Raw genomic sequence first — 22175 nt, forward strand, 5'->3', positions numbered from 1 at the left:
AAAGTGCATTTCAAAGTCTCTCCTACAAAGCGCATAAGAGGTATCACCTTGCACAAAAGTTGCTAGGTATGAGCACACTTCCCTTGTTGCCTTGAACTAGATGGAGAGTGGATTAAGGAGCGCATACTGAGATGAGGCAAGTATGAAAGTTGAGCGAATTTGAAGCCTAGCCCTGCACAAGTTGCTGTTGTGAAGTGCAGAAAACCAAATACATGAGTGCATACTAAGGGTAGGCTTGCACAAAGTTTGGTAGCAGTGAAGGGTTGGAATGCACAGCCTTATACATGCTCAACTGGGGTTGAATTTTACTTAATGGAATTTTCACCTGAGTTACCCTTCTTGGGTGAAAATGAAGGGTGGCTTCACACAAATCTATACATGAAACAATGGGGTTGAATTTTTCTTAGACAAATTCTCACACCTGTTCCTCCACCTACCCCTTACACAATATGATCTTGCAACTCACGATCTTAAGGTGATGTGCTTGTTGTTACTGACGGAACTACAAGCAAGCTTCCACTATATGCTTTTTCATCTATCCCCCACAACCCTTAATGCTCTGACAAGACCTTTCCAACTTGACAACTTTTACAACATGACAACATCAACATCTTAGCAACTTTGCAACACAGCAACATCCCTCAACCTTGACATTCACAGAATATACCTTCTCTCACTAGCAAAGGCTAACGATACAACCACTACTAGGCTAAGACGACCTAACAAAAACACCTAAGCTAAGCAAAAAAAGTGGGGGTCCCCATTTCCAATGGTGCATATGTTTGCAACATAACAATAGCCTAAGCAGATTCTTTTTTCAAGTTCCAAACTATTTTAGCTTGTGGAGTCTACGTGATCTCTTGATGATCAAAGTGGATAAAGGCATTGAAGATTCAAAGGAAAACATTAAACAAAACCTTTCTAAAATGGATCAAGAAAGTTGGCAATGTTCCAATGTGGAATGGAAAAATGATAAGTCTAAAATAATGCGAGGGCATTTGGAAAAAATAAGGAGTTTCAGATGTGTTTAGAAACACAAAGGAAATAACTCATGGATATAAGAGTTCTATTACATAAAATAAAAGAAGCTTTGCAAGACAATATGAATCATAAAGCAAAATTGTTTGAAGACAAGAAAGACAAAGTTGTTCAACAAGATTTAGCAACCTATAGGTAGTTAATGAAGAACACTATATTACTAGAGAGATTCATAACATTTCTAAGATTGATTTTGGGGTCCCAGTATCTTCAAAAAGATTCAGTCAAGTGAAAAAGAAATTCTAAAAGAATTCTTAGTTTGTGAGTGCTTGAGGACAAGCAATCTTAGCAAGACATTGAAGATTCAAAGGAAAACATTAAACTAAACCTTTCTAAATTGGATCAAGAAAGTTGGCAATGTTCCAATGTGGAATGGAAAAATGATAAGTCTAAAATTATGCAAGGGCATTTGGAAAAAAAAAGGAGTTTCAGATGCGTTTAGAAACACAAAGGAAAGAACTCACGGATATAAGACTGTAATGTCCCCTTTTTCAAAGGGTATTATAATAATAAGAAATTAAAATATTAAAAATATAAAATATAATATAATATTAAAGTTTAATTTTATCAAAGGTCAAGGATCATGTGAAAAATCATGATTATTGAAGATATATAAGAGACACCAGACAAGGAGAAGGGAAACGATATGAAGAATACATATCTTATTATCTGATTCTTACTCCTTTGGAGCATGGGATTGCGGCTCTTTTAAACTGAGGACAATACCCCTCATGGCAGAAATTAAAGGACAAAACCCTTTTTTATTTTCCATGTTGAGTTTGTGGACAAAAAGACTTGACTTAGGCAGATCAAAAAATATATACGGAAGACATTAAACTACTGTAGACTTGAAGAAAAATCACAATACTACACAAAACAATACCTGATATAAGTCTGGGTTGATTTCTGAGTATCCAAAGCAATTTATTAGAATTAATTTTGACAATGATTATTAAATCAACAATTTAAAAATCAGGAATTCTTATTAATAATCAATTGTGCAAGTTTATATTATGTGTGCTAGGGCTTGAAACTAAAGGAATTAAAAAGGGGACATTACATAGGATAAGCACCATAAAATTTAAAATAAAACTAACATTTTAAACTATTGAAATAGATTAATTATTTGGGTATTTGATAATCATCACATAGAGATGATTAAGAAACTAGGAGGTTAATCCTATTATTTTAAAAGATAGTGCGGGGACCTTGGGGATGACTATATTTTCAATCAATTGATAAAATATCAATGCATGTACACATCTTAAGCCTCATAAATTCATAATTGTTTCACTTCATATTCTTACCTCTTTGTATTCAAAAAGGAAATTTTCTACCATTAAAGATCTTGTAAAATTCAATGTAAAAATAGAAGTTGTATTTGTTTAGTTCTTTTAACTTTTGTCAACCACATATCAGCACTTACAAGAAAATCCAATGTAATTTATGTGATATATCCAAGAAAACGATATTGGAAGTTTCCAACTTTAGTCATTTTCAAGGGATGCTTATAGGAGATGCATAAGAGACACAAGAAACTTTATTTGAAGTTTCCTAATGTTTTGAGACATCTTTATATAGGTCTTTAAGATGGGGACATGTTTTTGATATGGAGACAAGTACTAGGGATAAGGGTATGTGTCTCCTGGTAAATGGGAAAAATTTGGTCACAACATCGAATTATCATTTCATGGTATTAGAGCTTAGGTTCTTTTTTGGCGAATTTCTTTAGTAAAAAAATTTGTGGGTTTTCTGTTTTTTTTCAACAAAAAATCATGGAAGGGTTTTGCTGAATTTTTTCCACAAAAATTAGGGAGTTTTATTTTTGTTTACTACTCTTGATGGCCACAAGTAAAGTTTTTGAATAGATTGAGTGGGTTTTGTATGATTTTCTCCTAAACAAGTGTGGATGGGTTTTTTGATTTTTCTCAACAAAAAAGATCATGAAGGGTTTTGCACGATTTTCTCTTCACAAATTGCAGTTTCTCTATTTGCTTTTTGTATGATTTTTTCACAAAAAAATTGTGGGTTCTTTATTTGCTGGAGGGTTTTTTTTGATGTTTTCCACAAAAAATCATGAAGGATTTTGCTGTTTTCTGGGTTTTCTGGTTTTTTTCCAAAAAATATCCTTAATCCTAATGGATTTTTTGTGCGAGTTTTGAGAAGCTCATCTCGGTGTCTCAGGATAAAGGGAGGAATGGCTTTGTTACCCAACATCATGCTCAAGGGATTATGGTAAATTGGGTCATATCATGAAGTCTTGCAGAACCAGGGAGGGTCTCAGCAGCAGGCTCATGTCGCAGAGCATTTTGAGGAGAAGGGGGCAGCCTTCTATGCATTCGTGGCCAAACAACCTGCAGATTATGTCACATCTTCTGTAGGGTAGTTAGTAGTATTAAAATAATATTGTATTGATATAATGGTCATCTTAGTCAATTAGTTAGTATTTAGAAACTTCCGTTTATGTCTTCTGTCTTTAGTTAGTTTCCTTTATGTCATTCATGTTTCCATTCTTGATCATTTTTGTTATGGAAATATCATCTTGTAATTTTTTATATAAGGAGTATTGCTCTCCTTAATTAATCACAACATCAAATTATCATTTCATTTAAATATCAAGGCATAATGAATAGTCACACAAACATGTACGAAGTCGGCTCCCAATGACTGGTAGGAAAGGGTGGAGTTAGCAATTTGAATTTTAAAAATTTGAATTACAAATTATGGGATTGTTTTATGTTGAGAAAGTTAGACCTTGCTTGCTGCAAGAGTGACCCAAGACAGGATATATGAAATCTTGAGACAAGGATTACATATATGGAAATGTGGGCTGATGATAAGGCAAATTCATGGAAATAAGTATAAATGGACTAGGATAAAGTCAAGTGTATGCAAATGTGTGAAGATGAGGGTAAATTGGAAATGATAGGGATTGGGAAGGAGCCATATATAGCACAAAAGGGGGCCATTTATCGTTATGTAATTGTACTAGCACATTCCATCAAAATGGACTCAAAACTAAATGGGAATAGACATGGGTATGCAAATTCTACCATTACAAATAGTCAAAGATTACAACATAAGTTGAATTAAGTGTTTTTTTCACTTTGGTTAACATGCATATTCCAAAATTAAAGTTGGTTTCACATTGTCTAGTTATCATATGGTTAGCTTTTGTTTAGTCACACTAATATCACAATTGTCATCCAATTAATAAAGCATTTTGGCTAAGTGGAAGAAGTAGGGCATTGTTTACGTAGTCAGATTCAGAGGTTTGTACAATAAATTATGGGCAGAAACTGTTAGTTGTGTTCTTTGAATTTTGCATCAATCAACTTCTATGTACGGACAATTATTATACAAAATGTTATATACATTTATGCACATATACATGGACTTTGCACACACATATAAGCTCCTTGAGAAGAAAACTTTGAAGTGAGAAAAAATATTTTGCTGCTCGATTTAGGATATTTATATTTGTGCGTGGGTTCACATACCTGATATTGTGAAAGAAATTAGAGCTTAGAATCACAAATGCTTTTTCATGGAAAGTGGTAAGGTGTTGAAGGCGTATCTGCTATATGATTTGTAATTTCAAAAAATAAACATCGAAGGATTTGCTCTTTGAAGAGAACCGACCGCCATCTAAGTAGTTTTCTCAATCCATACCCACCTCTTCTTTTAGTTCTTGATGATGTTTGGTTATACTTTTTGATAAATAAACACAACTTGATTCTTACCATATCTATTGCAACAACACCTACTAGTCTTATGTTGCAAGTGAAGCTAGTCATCCATTATAGGCCTATGGGACATTTCAATATTTTTGGCCTAGTTGTTAGTTTTATGGATGAAATTGGGAAGGCTTGCACAATGCATAGGGAAACTATTCCCATTTGTTAAATGTTAGTCAAAATTCTAGTCACAATACACTTATTTCCACAAAAGTTCACAGTGATTTTAGGATTTTGTATAAGTTTACTGATAGACAAGATTTTTGTTTATATTTGTAACAAATATGACATTCCTAATAATGAATTTTATTGTATCACGTAGAACAATTTGAATCTTCTATCTCTTCTATACCATGTGTTCTATGATCACCCAAACAAACAAAATTTTTAGAACTAGAATCATTAGTAACCTTGACATACTAGTCTTTAGCATAGGTGAAATGTTAAGATAATCTACAATCAAAGAACTAGCAACTAGTTGCATCATAATTATCTCAACAAGATGTCATAAATGTATACTTTTCCTCTCCAAAGTCCTCCTCCTTAGCTGTCACATGAGCTTGAGCCCACAACTTATTATGGGATGGATCATATTGTTGTTTCTGGGATACCTTTTTGATATGCCCAAACCTAATGAATCAATGATAATAGCACTTCACTGTGTGTTTATAATTCAAAGAAGCAATACTCTACAAAAAAATCACGATTATACCCGATTATTTCCGAATCTTGGAGCTAGCCGATTTATTCACCGAAAAAATCCCAATTCACGAAAAATCATTAACCAATTGTTGACCCAATTTTCAACAATTGTTTGCATTTAAATCACATTAAAATAATGTTAAAAACCCCCAAAAATGGAAAAAAGGTGAAAAATTGTTGGAAAAACCCTCGAAACGAAAGAACTCGTGAAATCACTGAATTGCTCAGAAATAGAGCCAATTCGAGATGGAATCGGAGTCAGTGTGGAATCAATGTGGAAATAGTTTGTTATTTTGTCCCTTAGTTTTCTTTCTGATCTCTGAAAAACCCTAAATAGAGGAGTGGGAGGAGGTCATCATCGAATTTGAAAGGGCCTCAATCATCCTAAATCATGGGGGGCATATGAGGTAGTGTCAAAGCAGCTAGCAAATCTACTCGAATTCGCGGCTTCAATAAGACTCAATCTCTCTACACACCCCACCCCATGGATTCTAATGCAAACAAGTATATAATTAATATTGTACACTAACTTCAAAATTAATACTATTAGGCACTATTATAGATGGCACTTTGACGGGGAAGGAGTGAACCCCTATAGTTTATAATTAATACTATAAAGTAGTTTTAAAATTTAAACTATTATAGACTTTGAATATATATTAATAGTTATATAATTTAATTTAATTTAATTTTTAATATAATATATATATATTATTTTGATGGAGGAAACTTGGGTTTTTAGCATGGTCTGAGCCTAGAGAGACCACCTATAGAGGATCTCTTCCCACGAGGCCATTTTTGGGGGGTCATCATTCCCCACACTTAACTTGTTCAAACCTGCGAGCTCAATGGCCCATTGAGGGTGGAAGTCTTGTGAGCTCAATGGCACAATAGGGGTTTGAACCTTGGTGGCTGCCTCACCAATAGAATGCTTCTACCATGACACTAAATGTCTGAAAACATATATAATATATATAGATATAGATATATGATTTTTAATTTATAATTGATATAGTTAATTTTTTTTCAAACAAAGACATACAATTCATTATGTGAGCTATATATCCAAAGTGCTCCATGAAATAAGTTTGAATGACAACAAACAAGCTTACATTCTTGTAATAAGTCAGCCTCCAACACATAATCATTACCATTTGTCTCCACCTAAAATAGTAGTTGCAAGCTAGGTATTGCCAAAACCAGTGGCTTGCTAATCTTTTACTTCAACTAAACAAGTGCCTTTTGTTGAATTCTACCCCATATAAAAGACTTACCAATTGTCATCAAGGAATATAAAACATTGCAATTGTGGAATATGATTTGATAAGCTTTCTCAAATATTGAACTACCCCTAGAAAACTCCTTGCCTCAATCACAATGAAAGTCTTGAATCACTTCAAAATGGCTTCCACTTTTACAAAATTCCTAACAATAGCCTGGATTGTTTTCTGATAAATTTTGATCTCAGCCACTTCATAGACTTAGCTCATCTTTGATCTCAGACATAGACAATTATTTGGTGTATTTGGTGACTGCCCTTTTAAAAAGTTAACTGAATATTTGCCTATGTAAGCTGCAATATGAATAAACAACAAAAATCTATTTTCTACAATTCATGGGTTAAACTCTATTTTATTTTCTCTCTATATCTCTATGCTATGGAATTGCCCTTAAGTTTTTAAAAAAGTAGTTTGTGTCTATTTTTCTACAATTTATTATGATATTTTTAAAATTCCATTTTTGACCCATTTTTTCAAAACATCTTGATTTTTTCCCCCAAACGATTTTTTCTGCAATGATATAAAGCATTGCAATTGTGGAATATGATTTGATAAGCTTTCTAAAATATTGAATTAATCCTACAAAACTCCTTGCCTCAATCACAACAAAAGTATTGGATCACTTCAAAATGGCTTCCACTTTTACTAAATTCCTAAAAGTAGCTGGATTGCTGTCTATTAAGTTTTGATCTCAGTTACTTCATAGACTTAGCTAATATTTGATCTCAGACTTAGAGAACTATTTGGTGTATTTGGTGACTACCCTCTAAAAAAGTTAACTGAATATTTGCCTATGAAATCAGCAATATGAATATAAACAAAAAATAATTATTTTCTACAATTCATAGGTTAAACTCTATTTTATGTGCTCTCTATATCTCTATGCTATGGAAATGCCCTTAAATTTAAAAAATTAAATAGTTTGTCTTTTTTTCTACAATTTTTAATTTTATTTTTAAATCTGATTTTTTCCCATTGTTTACTGATTTTTTCCTGATTTTTCCAAAAAACTTTATACTTTTGGTTTGCCGATTTTTTCCCCAAACGATTTTTACTGCTATGGTTTATATAGTGAATTAGTAGTCAAGATTTCTCTTTGTTACCTTTAAGCAGTCCAAAAAAGACTCAGCCATTTCATTTGTCTCTACTCTTTTTGCAACACATCTAAATTGTGGCTAATTTTTTGAAAGGTGAGTCTGACTCTTTGGCAACAGATGCAAAGACTTCACGATGCTTTAAATGATGGTGGCAAAATATTGATGAATAGACCAACCATATCAGTTTTATCTATTAGTTTGTTGACAACAGAGAATTGTTCTCTCGAATCTTTCATCCTAAAAAGATGTTTTGAAAATGACAGATTGTTGAATTTCTTGCTTTATTATTTGTTTCAGTGGCAATAATGTACAAAAAGTTAGTATCAATACTAAATAGCATGAATTAAAAAGGATACTTAGGTGTAATCATAATCATTTCATCATCATAAGAAGGTGCTACTTAAATGTGTTTAGTCGGTCAAATGTTGTTGGGATTAGTTAATGGATTCATGTCGAGCTTCCAACTTCTGGCCAACAGCAATTAGAATAGGCCTAGCTAGTTCAAAGTGTGCTAGGCTACTTTTGGGGGATTTTGTGACATTCTTAATCCTCTCAGCCCTAACTCATAAACAAGGAAAAATAAGGAAAGAGGACATATTCTTAGATCGAAGTGAATTTCAAGGAGTGATGCACTTAATGTGATATAAGAAACCTATGCATAGTGGCAATTAGAATTGTCTGCTAGCAAGTTGGACTGCCACATTAAAATGCAAAGTTGAATCTGGATCCATTAACATATTAAACATCCAAACAACAATAAACTATTATTTTCTATAGTGTGTATTTTCAAGCATTTCATATCAAATGACAGTCAACCAGCTACAGTTGGTTAGGTTCTGTAGAAAACATATTAACAAATAACTTATGTAAATTCACTGACAATTACAATAACTACGCTTCAACTTGGGGCTAAGCTATCCATACCTATAGGTGGAATTCAATGTCTTGCAATTTGACAGTTGTCACCAATTTGAAGATGCCTACTTGTGTGCATACTAGAGGAATAAGAGTTTCACTATAAACATGAACTGGGATAGATTCTTATATTTTGTATCATACCAAGATCCTTTATATTTGCATAAAATATTTCATTCTGTTGGTTTGAAGTTTTAAAAAATTATTTAGCATGCATCAACCGATTGAATGGAGTTTGGAATTTCAATTCAGGAAGGATAAGTGCTACTGTGAAGTTGACGCAGCAAAAATTGTACACCAGTTGCTCAAAGTCGCTGCTGAGTGTCATTTACATGGCATTGTCCATCGGGATATGAAACCTGAGGTATATACAAGATAAACTAAATCCCTATAAATTGCAGTAAAGATGGATGTTTCTTCCCTCTCTGTTTGTATTCTGCATTAAATTTGGATGTTTGTCCATCTCTTGATTATTTTCAGAACTTTCTTTTCAAATCTCCGGAAGAAGACTCAGTTCTAAAAGCTGCAGACTTTGGGCTATCGGATTTTATCAAGCCAGGTATGAAAGAGTGCTACAGAAATTATATTTAACTAGCTTTGTCAAATTCTCCTATAAATATTGGTTTTAAATGTTCTTTACTAGTAAATCTTGAATGAAGACGATTCCATAAATTCACGGGATCGAATACAATGCAACTTAACTGCTATCAAATATATTCTTCCCCATGAACTGGTGGATTATGTAACTTATATGCCATCTGCATGCTTATTAGATTTAGAGCCATAGCAAATAAATTTCTTTGTTTTTTCTCAACATTTGAAGCTTGCTGAAAACTTATATTTGATATCTAATACAATAATCTTAATCTTAGGCATGGTCATGTGAAATTATTGTTGTCTTAATGTGATAAACTATGGTTGATGTGGTGCATGTCTACTGGTTTCAATCTGTAGTAGCATGGTCCTTGAATTTTGATGGGGTCCTGTTGTGACGTTTTCACACATCGCCCCATTGCCAATGGGGACCCATGTTTTTTTTGCTTTTTAGGGTTTGTTTTCTAGGTCTTTTAGGGTTTTGCTAGTTAGCCTTTGCATTTTGAGTGTCGCCCAGGTGATCAATAGGATAGCAAGTCCGGCTTGAGTGATGTCTTGATCCTGAAATTTGGCTAAGTCTGAAAGTCCTGATCCTGAAATTTGGCTAAGTCTGGAATGTCCTGATCCTGAAATTTGACTAAGTCTGGAAACTGAAAAAACCTCCAAAAACTAGATTTTGCAATATAACTCCTGGAGGTCTGAAACCACTCTCAAACATCCTGAAAGTATATATGGAATATAACTTAAAGTATAAGGCTGCCTTATACTTAAATGTTATATTCCATAAAAGTTATCCTGATAGAGAGTTCGAAAAGTCAAATTTCGCTCCTGTCCTTCACTGAGGATCCAGAGCGAATTTCGCTTCTGTCCCTCCCAGGAGGACCAAGGCGAAGCGCTCCTGTCCCTCACCGAGGGACCAGGGCGATAATACTTATTTGAGCCATTCCTGACCTTGTTTGGACGAATTGAGACATCAAAGGCATGGTGAAGGGCAAAATGAGCATGATGGAGCATCCAGACTTGATCAATTGCAAGTTAATATGATGAAGATTTTGCACTAAAAGCCCAAGTTCGCTCCTGTCCTTCAGTCAAGGACCAGGGCGAAATTCAGTATAGCTCCCGTCCCTCTCCCAGGGACCAGAGCGAAATCTTCATGAAGGCCTAAGTTTTGAAGGTTTATCAAGTTTCAAGTGGCCAAAAGAGATCAAAGGACCTCATTTTTCATAGTGAAAGTGATTGCAAGTTGGCAAGAACAAGGATGAGCCCAGGATGCCCAAATTCGCTCCTGTCCCTCAGTCAGGGACCAGGGCGATATTTACCATATTGGCCAATTCCTTCAAAAGTCATGCCAAGTCAAGGTTATGCGCGGTTGCAAAGTATCAAAGGTATCTTAAGGAGATGATATGCAAAGAATTCTAACGTCAAAAGGTGATCAATTGAGCTAAGGAGATTATATCGCTCCTGTCCTTCAGTCAAGGACCAGGGCGATTTTCACAAGATCATTCATTTTCCTTCAAAATCTTGACAAGGCAAGGATACATAAGATCAAGGATATCGTTTGGAAGGCAATAAACGAGGAGTTGAGGTTAAAAGATGACAAATTTGAGCTAGGATTCAAAGTTCGCTCCTGTCCCTCACCAAGGGACTAGGGCGATAAACACTCAAATATCAAATTTGCCTTGTAAAAGACAAGTAAACTATGCGTGGAATGAAAGAATAAAGTTGTTACTTGCCTTGTGATATAAATTGGCAACTTAGAAGGCAAAGACCAAGGAGTAAATACAAGTTCGCTCCTGTCCCTCACCAAGGGACCAGGGTGAAAATGGTCTAAAAGGCATTCTTTCCAAAGATGAAATAAGTCACAATCAAAATACATAGCGAGAACCTCATTTTGGACGTAGGGGATGAAGTTTCAAACGTGAAAAATGAAAGATGGAGGACCTAAATGCATAATCGCTCCTGTCCCTCTCCCAGGGACCAGAGCGATGAAGTTAATGTTCATTTTTCTTCCCATGTCTAGGCGCCAACATCACTTTTTAAATTGCATTAAATGCTAAATTTCGATAAACCTTGATATTTTTAATTAAAATTAGCATTTAAAAATAGCGCATGAAACATTTATTAATTAATTTTGCCTTTTTCAAAAAAAAAATTAATCACGAAGGCATTTTAATTAATTATTAATTTTAATAAAATTGGTGCGCTTGGATTATATTTTATAAAAGTCGGCCTTGATTTTTATTAGAGATTTGTTTTAATTGCCTTATTTTTACAAAGTCGGCCTAGAGGTAAATGAGAGGGTGAGCGCCTATAAAGGAGGGGTGAGTTATTTCATTTTCAAATCATCATTCAAACTTCCTTTGCATGCGATTTGGAGAAGACAAGGAGGAAGTGCGAATTTCATTGAGGAAAGGTGCGAAATTTCCATTCAAGGGGAGTGCGAACTTAGTTTGAAGTGGAGCGAATTTGCCATCAAGACGTTGAAGACCCTCCCCCAAAGGTGGCGAAGTTGCTAGCTTGAGAGAGATCACGTTGAAGTCACCAAATTCCGATTTTTACCTAAGCGAATTCCTTTGTTTTGCATTTTTTGAGTTAGCTCTCAAGTAAGGTATGGCAAGATCCCTTGTTTTAATTTTAAATTTTGATCGTCATAGCCTTAAAGTTTGAATTTTGAAATTTTGAATTGTGATAGCTCAATCGTTTTTTAGGAAATGATAACTCAAGGACTTATCATGAAGTTTCCTAAATTTAATCTCTAATCTAGTTATTCATTGCAAAATCATGTTACTAATTTTGAAATGTTGTGTAGGCATCAAATGGAGATATCATTAAGGAAAATCAAGCCAGATCAAGGGCGGTCTCCACCGGGACGATCAAGCAAAGACAGGGGCAACCTCATCCAGTCTAGCATCGGCAAGGACGACCTTTTTTGGACTAACGTCATCAAGGGCGACCTCTTCCAATCCAGCATTCCAAGGCGAGGTACATCATCATCCTGCACATCAAGGACAAAAGGAGTTAGAATAAGAGTTAATTAAAGATAGCTTCTCAACGACATCAAATTGAATATCTAGCAAGCTACAAGTGTCAGATGAGGTGGCATCCCAGTCATCACTCCTCCAGTCAGTGTGGTCCACCTCAGCATGTCCAAGATTCAATGTACCTAACTCATGGAAGGTGGCACAAACTTCGATGTACCTACCGCGGCTATTCATTGGTGGAATTTTCCAGAGAGGACATGTGTCCAAGCAATACAATTATTTCATTGGTCAAGCATTAAATGTTATGTAATGGTTGTAACAAACCCTAATTAGGGTTTTCATTGTGTAATCTTGGCCATTGATCTCGAATTGATCTAAGCCATCGAATTGTATTGAGGGCACTATATAAGCCCTGGCATTTCATTTTGTAAAGGCTAATTTTAGAGAGTTAGAGTTAGTTAGTGAATAGAGAGTAGTTAGAAGGTGATTAGAATAGCAATTAGAGTAGAGTAGAGAGAGAAGGCAAAGATTGTTGCCAAGATGTTGTTGTAAAAGACTTGTAACTTCATTGAAGAAATGGTGAAATTTATGGGTCGATTCGACAATTTGCATGGTCTTTATACTTCTCATGTTTGATTTTATGATTAGATGAGTGGAAGAAATGTGCTTGATTGATGGTGAAATTCGTATATCCATACTACTAGCAGTTTGTTGATTGCAGACTTGCCTTGTGTAGTCAACTGGAATCATTCAGCTTAAGCGTAACTTCAATTGTCGCTTCTTCATTGATATGCATCAACCTGATGGTGTCTATGCCTGCAGTGATGATTTGAACATCATAAAGCTTCCCTTCGAAGATCGCACTAGCCTTGTGGAGATGGTCCTGCGATGTCAAAACAAGACCTAGTTAGAGTTTCATCAAAGATCAATCATTGCTCCTACATTCTTAGTATTAGGATTAGATCCTCTCTTCGGCCTCATCCTTTTTCCATTTTTTCAAATCTAAGCTAGTAAGAGCCTGTGTTCCAGCAAAGCAGATCAGAAGTTCAATCATCAAATGTAAGTCCCCTTGTGATTCCAGCAAATCACATCATACCACTGGAGCTTATCCACACGTAGAGACCCTACTAAAAAGAACATTGGAGTCATCCTAACTGATCCTTCTTGCGATATCTTCAGCAGTTAGCGACTTTATTCAAGAGAGGATAAGATGCCTTTGGGTATTTTATTCTGTGTATGATTGTGTACAAAATACATGTCAACAGGTCCCCAAAGGGAAAAGTTGATAGATTGCAAAGAGTGGAACAAACCTGCCTTTTGCATCCCTTGCAGAGCACATTAGAGGACAAGTATATATAACATGCGTCTTTGCAAAATACTGCCAAGTGAATGAGAAAGAGGAACAAGCATCAGTCATGAAGCCTTTGCCATTTGTCCAATTTTATTGTTATGATCCTAATATCATATAATCCTAATTCTAATAAATTAAGCACTTGTGGCATGCATAACCTTAACATTAATATTAGTTAAGGCACTATTTCCTCCTAATTGAGATAAGGGGTATGTCCCTACATATTTAAGCCTACAATTAAGGAAAATAACTCTCTCCCATATCATCATATCATCTATATTGAATTCATATGTTATTATTTGATTATTAGAGATCACTTCCTTGAAGTGGTCTGCTATATTTCTTATGTTTGCATTTATTTCCAAGAAATATCATACCAAGTGGTATTAGAGCTGCTATTTGGGCCAAACATTTTTGTTTCCACCATAACTTCCAAACTGGTATGAACTTGGATTTTTCTTTTTTTGGGGGGGGGGGTGGTTTTTTTTTTTCAAATTACATTTTTGGAAAGCTTATAAGAAATTAGGCAGGGTTAGTATTTTAAAATTTACTGTTAGACATAAAATATATATCTTAATTTAGTGGTCGAAGTTTGGTCCAAACAGAAACATTTTATTTAATTTGCTGAAGAAAGATTCTTTTAATATAGGGCTCAATTACATTTTATAGAATAAGAGATGTAAAACTCAAGATCACCCAAAAATTCATGAAATCACTGAACACCCTCAACAGCGATTTTGAGAATCCAAGGTTGTACCTTTAATCGGAGACCATAGTCATGATATTGAATTATTACCAAGAAGCATTTTTCATCCCAAAAAATGTGCCTATATATCCCTTATGATTATTCTTAACAAAAGGATGATCCATGGAAAATGTGCTCACATTACAAAGAGCTAAACAAGATCACTGATGATGGTAAGTTTACATTTCTCCTGCTAATAGATTAGGAGATAATAAAATCTATGTACATTGCAAAACAATCTAAAGGTGTCTTTAAAGTGAAGAAGTAGAAGGAAATATGATGTCACCTAAAGGTGTTAAGATGGTCCCTAATAAGATAGGATTTTGGGGATTGAGAAGATACTATAAGCTCTGTTATCGGGATAAGCCCTGGGAACTTGGATGTAGGTCCGGGTCTGCACTTGGTCCGGGGTCGGGTTCACTGCCTTCTACAATCGAAAATTTTCATTCGACAATTATTAATTTGATTTGGTTAAATTATATATTCTTTGATTATTATATATATTATTACATAATATAAATAATATAATAGATATCATAGTTGAAAAACTCGGACTTGGCAATGACTCGGCTGGCCCCCCAAAATTTAAAAACTTAGGACCGACCAAAAAACTTGCGAAAAAAACGGCAATAACTCGACAAATTTTTCGAACATTTGAAAACATATAGAAATCATAAATATATATTTAAAAAATATATATTATAATTAAATATATTAATTAAAATTAATATATGTATTGAAGCTTTAATATACACGTTATTAATTAATTAAAAACAAGCATATTCATATTTTAATAATATTATAATATATATTATATATAAATATACAAGTTTTAAATTTGTAATTTTTAAATTATATATTATTATAATTTATAATCGTATTATATAATTGGCTGTTTTGTGGCCATTCTTCAAAAAATTCAATGCGATTTTTTAATTTTATAAGTCCAAGAGAATTTGAAGTTTAGTTCGAGGTGCCTTTAAAGTTTAACTTGATAGTATTTCGATATCTGAACTTGTAGTTAGCAATCTTGGGATACTAAGTCATTTGTAGGTAACAAAAATTCAATGCGATTCATATTTTTAATTCAATAATTATTTTCTTGCTTGTTATTGTTAATTGAAGAAATAGATGTCCAGTTGCGATTTACTAGCTTCAGATGTCCACTTGCGATTTTTTTCAGTTTAGTTCATATCCAAAAATGTGCCCTCATGTGTCGGGAATGAAGGCGGCGTTGGAAATGAAGGTGGAAAAAACAAATATAAACTTTAGGGCTCAACAAAAATGACTGTATGTTGATTTCTGGCAATTTTTTGGCTGGGTTTAAGCAGTTTTTTGTGATTTTTAGGGTAGAAATGTTATTCAATTTGAAAGTACCAAAAATAACAAGGAGCCAACCCTATCAAGGAGGCGTGTGAGTTGAGTGAAGCGTGGACGTCTCTTTAGGTGAGGGCCGAGAGGTATTGGGCCTGGCCCTATAAAGGGGGGGGGGGGCGGATTCCAATGTTGCCCAAGGCAATTGGAATCCGCCAGCCCTAATTACAAACAACACTCCCTCTTAATTAGGGAATAGAATCATAATTATAATCTTCCAGCTTGCACACAAGCATAGACTGGATCCACCTTGCATTGCTCACAGAGGGTGGAGAGGATCCTTTACTACCATCTTACATTGCCCGCAGAGGATGGTCAAAGGTTACAATACCATCTTACATTGCCCGCAGAGGATGGTTTAACAATTTACACTTCCTTTTACAATACCATCTTACATTGCCCGCAGAGGATGGTTAATATTATACTTCTCCCTGAGAAGTTTACAATACCACCTTACATTGCCCGCAGAGGGTAGTTTAATATTTACAATACCATCTTACATTGCCCGCAGAGGATGGTTAAAGTTTACAATACCACTTTACATTGCCTGCAGAGGGTGGTTAACATTTACAACACCATCTTACATTGCCCGCAGAGGATGGTTTTATACAATACAAAGTATCACTGAAATTGAGACTCCCTCTCAATCGGAGTTTCATTTTCCACAATACCAAGTCTATCCCTGAAGTACACAAACTTCACTTTGGATAGAGGCTTAGTGAGGATATCTGCAACCTGCTCATCAGTGCTGACATACTTCAGCTGGATAGCTCTTCTTTGCACCATGTCTCGAATAAAATGATAATGGGTTTCCACATGTTTTGACCTGTCATGAAACACTGGATTGATAGACATTTTAATACAACTCTGATTATCACAGTGAATAATTGTAGGATCCCATGGCTGACCAAACAACCCAGCAAGAAGCTTATGAAGCCATACTGCTTCTCTGGATGCTACACTTGCTGCAATATACTCAGCTTCAGCAGTACTCAATGCCACTGAGGATTGTTTTCTGCAAGCCTAAGAGATCACTGCAGAACCCAAGCTAAAGCAAATACCAGAGGTGCTTTTCCTGTCTTTGACGCTTCCAGCCCAGTCTGCATCAGAATAACCTTCCAAGGTTATTGGAGTGTTAAGTGGATACTTCAGCCCAAAACCAACTGTGCCCCTCAAGTATCTTAGGATATGCTTGGCTGCAACAAGGTGAACATGCTTGGGCAAGCTCATGAACTGGCTGAGAGCATTTACAGCAAAACATATGTCTGGTCTAGTGTTAACTAGATACATCAGTGATCCAATCAACTGTCGGTACTCGGATGGATCTGCAAATTCAGAGTTAGCTGCAGAAACACTTAACTTCTTTAAGTTAGATTCCATAGGAGTAGACATTGGTTTACAATCCATCATTCTAAATCTTTTCAAAATGTCAATAGTATACTTCCCTTGACTTAGAAAGATTTCGTTAGATCTTTGCCATACTTCTAGACCTAGGAAATAATGCATTAGACCTAAATCTTTCATTTCAAATTTTGAAGCTGGTTCTTTCTTGCATTTAATAATAAGTTCATCTTTACCAGTAAGAAATAAGTCATCCACATAAAGAACTAGAATTAGCATTTCATCATTGCCTACTTTAAAGTAAATGTTAGGGTCAGCATCATTTTTACAAAAACCTAGACTTAGCAAGTATTTATCAATTCTTTCATACCAAGCACGAGGAGCTTGTTTAAGACCATACAACGCTTTCTTTAACCTGCACACATGGGTTAATTTATCCTGAATCTCATATCCCTCAGGTTGCTCAATATAGACTTCTTCCTCAATGACACCATTGAGAAAGGCAGTCTTAACATCTATCTGATGTAGCTTCCAACCCTTAGAGGCAGCAATAGCAATTATTGTTCTAATGGAAGTATATCTAGCAACAGGAGCAAATGTTTCTTCATAGTCTATGCCTTCCTTTTGGGAAAAGCCACGCGCTACAAATCTAGCCTTATATTTTTCAATACTACCATCAGCATTATGTTTAATTTTAAATAACCATTTAGATGAAACAACAGATTTACCTTTGGGTCTGGGCACAAGGTCCCACACATCATTCTTGATGATTGACTGATATTCTTCATCCATAGCAAGCTTCCAGGCATGATGACTTAAGGCTTCTTCAACATTGCAAGGTTCAGTTTCAATGAGATTACACATTAAAGAAACGTAGTTGGAAAATACCTGAGGTCTCTTAGTTTCACGGAAGGTGCCACTTGGAGCAGCAAATCTCTCAGCTTCTTGAATGGTGTTTCTTACCCAGAGGGGCCTCTTTTTGGTAACGACAATGTCACTAGGAATATCAGTGGGATTCATGGGTTCTGGAGGATCATCATGATTGTCTTGAGGTGGAGGTTCAACTTGCTCCCTCTGAATCTCAGGGTTAGTATCAACGTCTATATTTTGATTATCATTAGATTCATCAATAACACAAGAACCTTTCAATTTCTTAAAAGCAATGTCTTCTTCAAATTTAACATCCCTACTTACCTCAACGTACCTTTGACCTGGGATGTAAATCCTGAATGCCTTGGAGGATTCACTGTATCCAACTAGCATGCCTTTCTTTCCGGAGGGTTCCAATTTTGATCGTTTTTCCTTGGGCACATGAACATAGACGGGACTTCCAAAGATTCTGAGGTGACTAATGTCTGGTTTGGATCTTGTGAAGGCTTCTTCTGGGGTCATGTTCTTTAGAGCACAATGAGGACATCTGTTCAGGATGTATACTGTTGTTCTAGAAGCCTCAGCCCATAGGAAGGTCTGCAAGTCTTGATCGTGGATCATAGCCTTTGCAGCCTCCATAATGGTCCTATTCTTTCTTTCAGCAACACCATTTTGTTGAGGATTGTATGGAACACAAAACTCTCTCTTAATTCCTGACTCAACACAAAAATCATGAAAGCTACCGGAGGTGTACTCACCTCCATTGTCAGATCTTAAACATTTGATTCTTTTACCAGAGAAGTTTTCAGTTAATGCTTTAAACTCCTTAAATTTACTTAAGACTTCATCAAATTCTTTAGATTTCAAGAAGTAGATCCAAGTTTTCCTAGAGAAATCATCTATGAAGATAACATAATAAAGGAATCCACTAGGAGATGCTACAGACATAGGACCACATAAATCAGAGTGAACAAGTTCTAGTTTATCTTTAGCTCTATTTTCACTTTTATGAAATGGACTTTTAACATTCTTACCAGTAGCACAACCTTTACAAGTGTTATCATGAATTTGACTGAGTTTAGGCATACCTTTAACTATCCTTTCAAGAGATGGAAGGGCTTGATAATGTAGATGTCCAAGTCTTCTATGCCATAACTCACAGGATTCCGGAGCCTCATTAATGAGTGCTTGAATAGGGTTAGTAGAGAGCTTATAAAGACTATCATATCTATGTCCAATTATACGAGCAAATTTAAAACTATCTTTCTTAGACCAAGCAAGAACTTTTCCTTCAGAAAATGCAATTTGATAACCTTTATCTTCTAGAGCAGAAATGGAAATTAGGTTTCTTTTAATTCCAGGAACAAACAATATATCACTGAGATGCAAGGAAATACCATAATCTAATTTTAGAGAAGTAGAGCCAGAACCTCTTACCGAATAACGTGCGTCATCACCAATTACCACGTGAAGGCTGGTATCCTTTTCTACTAGGCCTGAAAGATGATCACAGTAACCTATGATGTGTCTGGAGGCACCACTGTCAATCAACCATGTATTGCTATCTGAGGGAACACTGCTAGATAGAGCGGAGATGAATAAGAAGTCATCATTTTGTTCTGAGACTTCATTTAGGTTTGCTTCACTTTGGTTAGGGTTAAACTGACATTCCTTAGCATAGTGACCGAATTTGTCACATCTAAAACATCACACACGCGAAGTATCTCTTGGTTTCTTCCAAGGGTGTTGGGAACTAAAAGATCTAGATTCCCTATTTCTTTTAGGATAAGGTTGCTTCCAATTTCCCCTTTTCTTGCATTGAGCTGCAAGCATGTGATGGTCATCTATATGGGGGCTCTTGGATTGACTTCTTGATATGAGGCGAGACTCTTCTTGAATGCAATCATTCTTAAGGCAATCAAGAAAAGGTAACTCAGACCGACCACTTATGGTTTGGATAAATGACTCCCATGAGAGAGGTAGACCATTAAGGGCAATCATGACAAGGTCTTTGTCTTCCATGTTATGACCAATTAAACCTAGCTGAATCTTTAGTTTTGAAATTTTCATGAAGTAGGAAATCATAGAATCTTCCTTAGCCATTTTTATATTAAGTAGTTGTTGTCTTAATTTAATTGCCCTACTAAGATTATTAACTTCATATGTACCTTGTAGATGGTTGAACATTTCCCTAGCAGTGGTGAATGAGGTGATGGAGGTGATGAGGTGGTCTTTGACTGAATCAATAAGAATCTTCCTGGCCTTGATAGCATCCTTTTTGAATTGTTTCAACTCAGCTGCATCCGAAGGCTCAATTTGCTCCTTTTCTTCTATGAATTGAAGAAGGTCTTCTTCCTCAAGAGCCAACTTGATTCTAACTTTCCATGCAGTAAAATTTAGATTCCCATCAAGCCTATCTTCAACTTTCAGCCCCATTGACCTGATTTACAAAAGCTACAGCAAACTGAAATAAAGGAGTACTGAATTTTAAATCTGAAGATTGATCTAACCAATAAGCTCTGATACCATGTTATTTTTGGTACTTTCAGATTGAATAAAACTCAGAAATTTAGAATTAGGTTAATTAATTTATTGTTTTCTATACTTTTAAGCATAATAAGGGAAATGAAATGCTAAAGACAATGCACAGTTACCCTGGGAAAACCTCCTAAGAGGAAAAACCCAGCCAAAGGATCCTCAGATCTGATTTATGATTTAGAATACAACTGAACATTACACACTTATCTGGAGTTGCAGTCACTATGTGAAAGAGATGAAATACTCTTCAATCAGCTTGCAGTCCTTCTCATCTAATCACAGTTCATTAAAGAAGTCTTCTATGTTTTGGAGATGGTTTGCTGCCTCTTGTGGAGTTCGCTGTCTCCAGTTTGGGATCTGCTACTGTTTGATCTAGTTCGCTCTCCAATTTGGATCTTCTTCCTCTCGGTCTGCTGCCTCTTGTGGAGTTCGCTGTCTACTGTTTGCTATACCAAATGCCTTTGTATCAATTCGCTCTTTACATAATATAATGTCATCAGCTAAAAGAACTTGATGTGATAATGAGAAGTATGCGCTGCATTTATAGGGGACATATAGCTTCTCAACCATGTCGGCCTCCTTACCATTAAACAATTAAGTATTAATTTCCTTTTAATTGATGGAGCCGACCCTATCAAGGAGGCGTGTGAGTTGAGTGAAGCGTGGACGTCTCTTTAGGTGAGGGCCGAGAGGTATTGGGCCTGGCCCTATAAAGGGGGGGGGGGGGGCGGATTCCAATGTTGCCCAAGGCAATTGGAATCTGCCAGCCCTAATTACAAACAACAAGAAATCGTTGTGATTTTAACCTTAAACTCGTTGGTGAGTTTACTTGTGAGTCGTGAGTGACTTGCGGCCATTTCTGGCTTGCGAGCACTCACGATTTTACTATGATTTTTTCAACTATGAAAGATATTATATTATATTGTATTGTATATTAATACATATAATATTATTAATTTATTATATGATATAATATAATATATATTATATTATATTAATATTAATATATATAATATGATTTTTACATTGTTTTTGTATTGATGAACCCAAACTAACACAAAATCCATTTTCAAAATTTTGCTTAACTGGGGAATCAGGTTCGCAAACCTGAATTTGAACCTGAACTTGAATCAGTAACTTAGACCATAAGAAATTCGTTCATAAGAAATATTTCTTTTGTGAAGGAACTAAAGTGAATGTACAAAAAATTATGGATAAATGTTTGATATCCCAACAAAATAAAAGGGAGAAAATAAAGACTTTAGACCTGTTATAAATATTAGGCATTCCAACACAAAATTGGGAAGAAATATTAATAGACTTCGTTATGGGGTTGCCAAAATCAAATAATCTTGATGTATTTTGCTTGTCATGGATAGACTCATTAAGTATGCACATTTATGTGGAGTCTCTCATCCATTTCATGCCAGTGCTATGGATAAAGTATTCATGCAAAACATACAAAAACTTCATGGAATATCTGAAATTAGATTGCAAAATAGAGCCTCCTCAAAGTCTAATCAAGTGGAAGGATTTTCCAATTGAAGATGCAACATGGAATAATGAATGGTTCATATGAAAATGTTTAGAGTTGCTGAGCATTGAGGGCAAT

General features: G+C 35.3%; 1 protein-coding gene across 1 annotated transcript in view; it reads left to right on the plus strand.

The window, feature by feature from the left end:
* The window catches only part of LOC131075667 (calcium-dependent protein kinase 28), a 200210-nt gene that overhangs the window by 102628 nt on the left and 75407 nt on the right, over positions 1 to 22175 (plus strand). The window contains exons 4-5 of the mRNA XM_058012512.2: positions 9022 to 9133; positions 9250 to 9328. Of these exons, the coding sequence (XP_057868495.1) occupies positions 9022 to 9133; positions 9250 to 9328 (191 nt within the window). The remainder of the gene's footprint in view (positions 1 to 9021; positions 9134 to 9249; positions 9329 to 22175) is intronic.

This window comes from Cryptomeria japonica, chromosome 3, assembly GCF_030272615.1.
Source record: "Cryptomeria japonica chromosome 3, Sugi_1.0, whole genome shotgun sequence".
NCBI classification, from domain to species: Eukaryota; Viridiplantae; Streptophyta; class Pinopsida; order Cupressales; family Cupressaceae; genus Cryptomeria; species Cryptomeria japonica.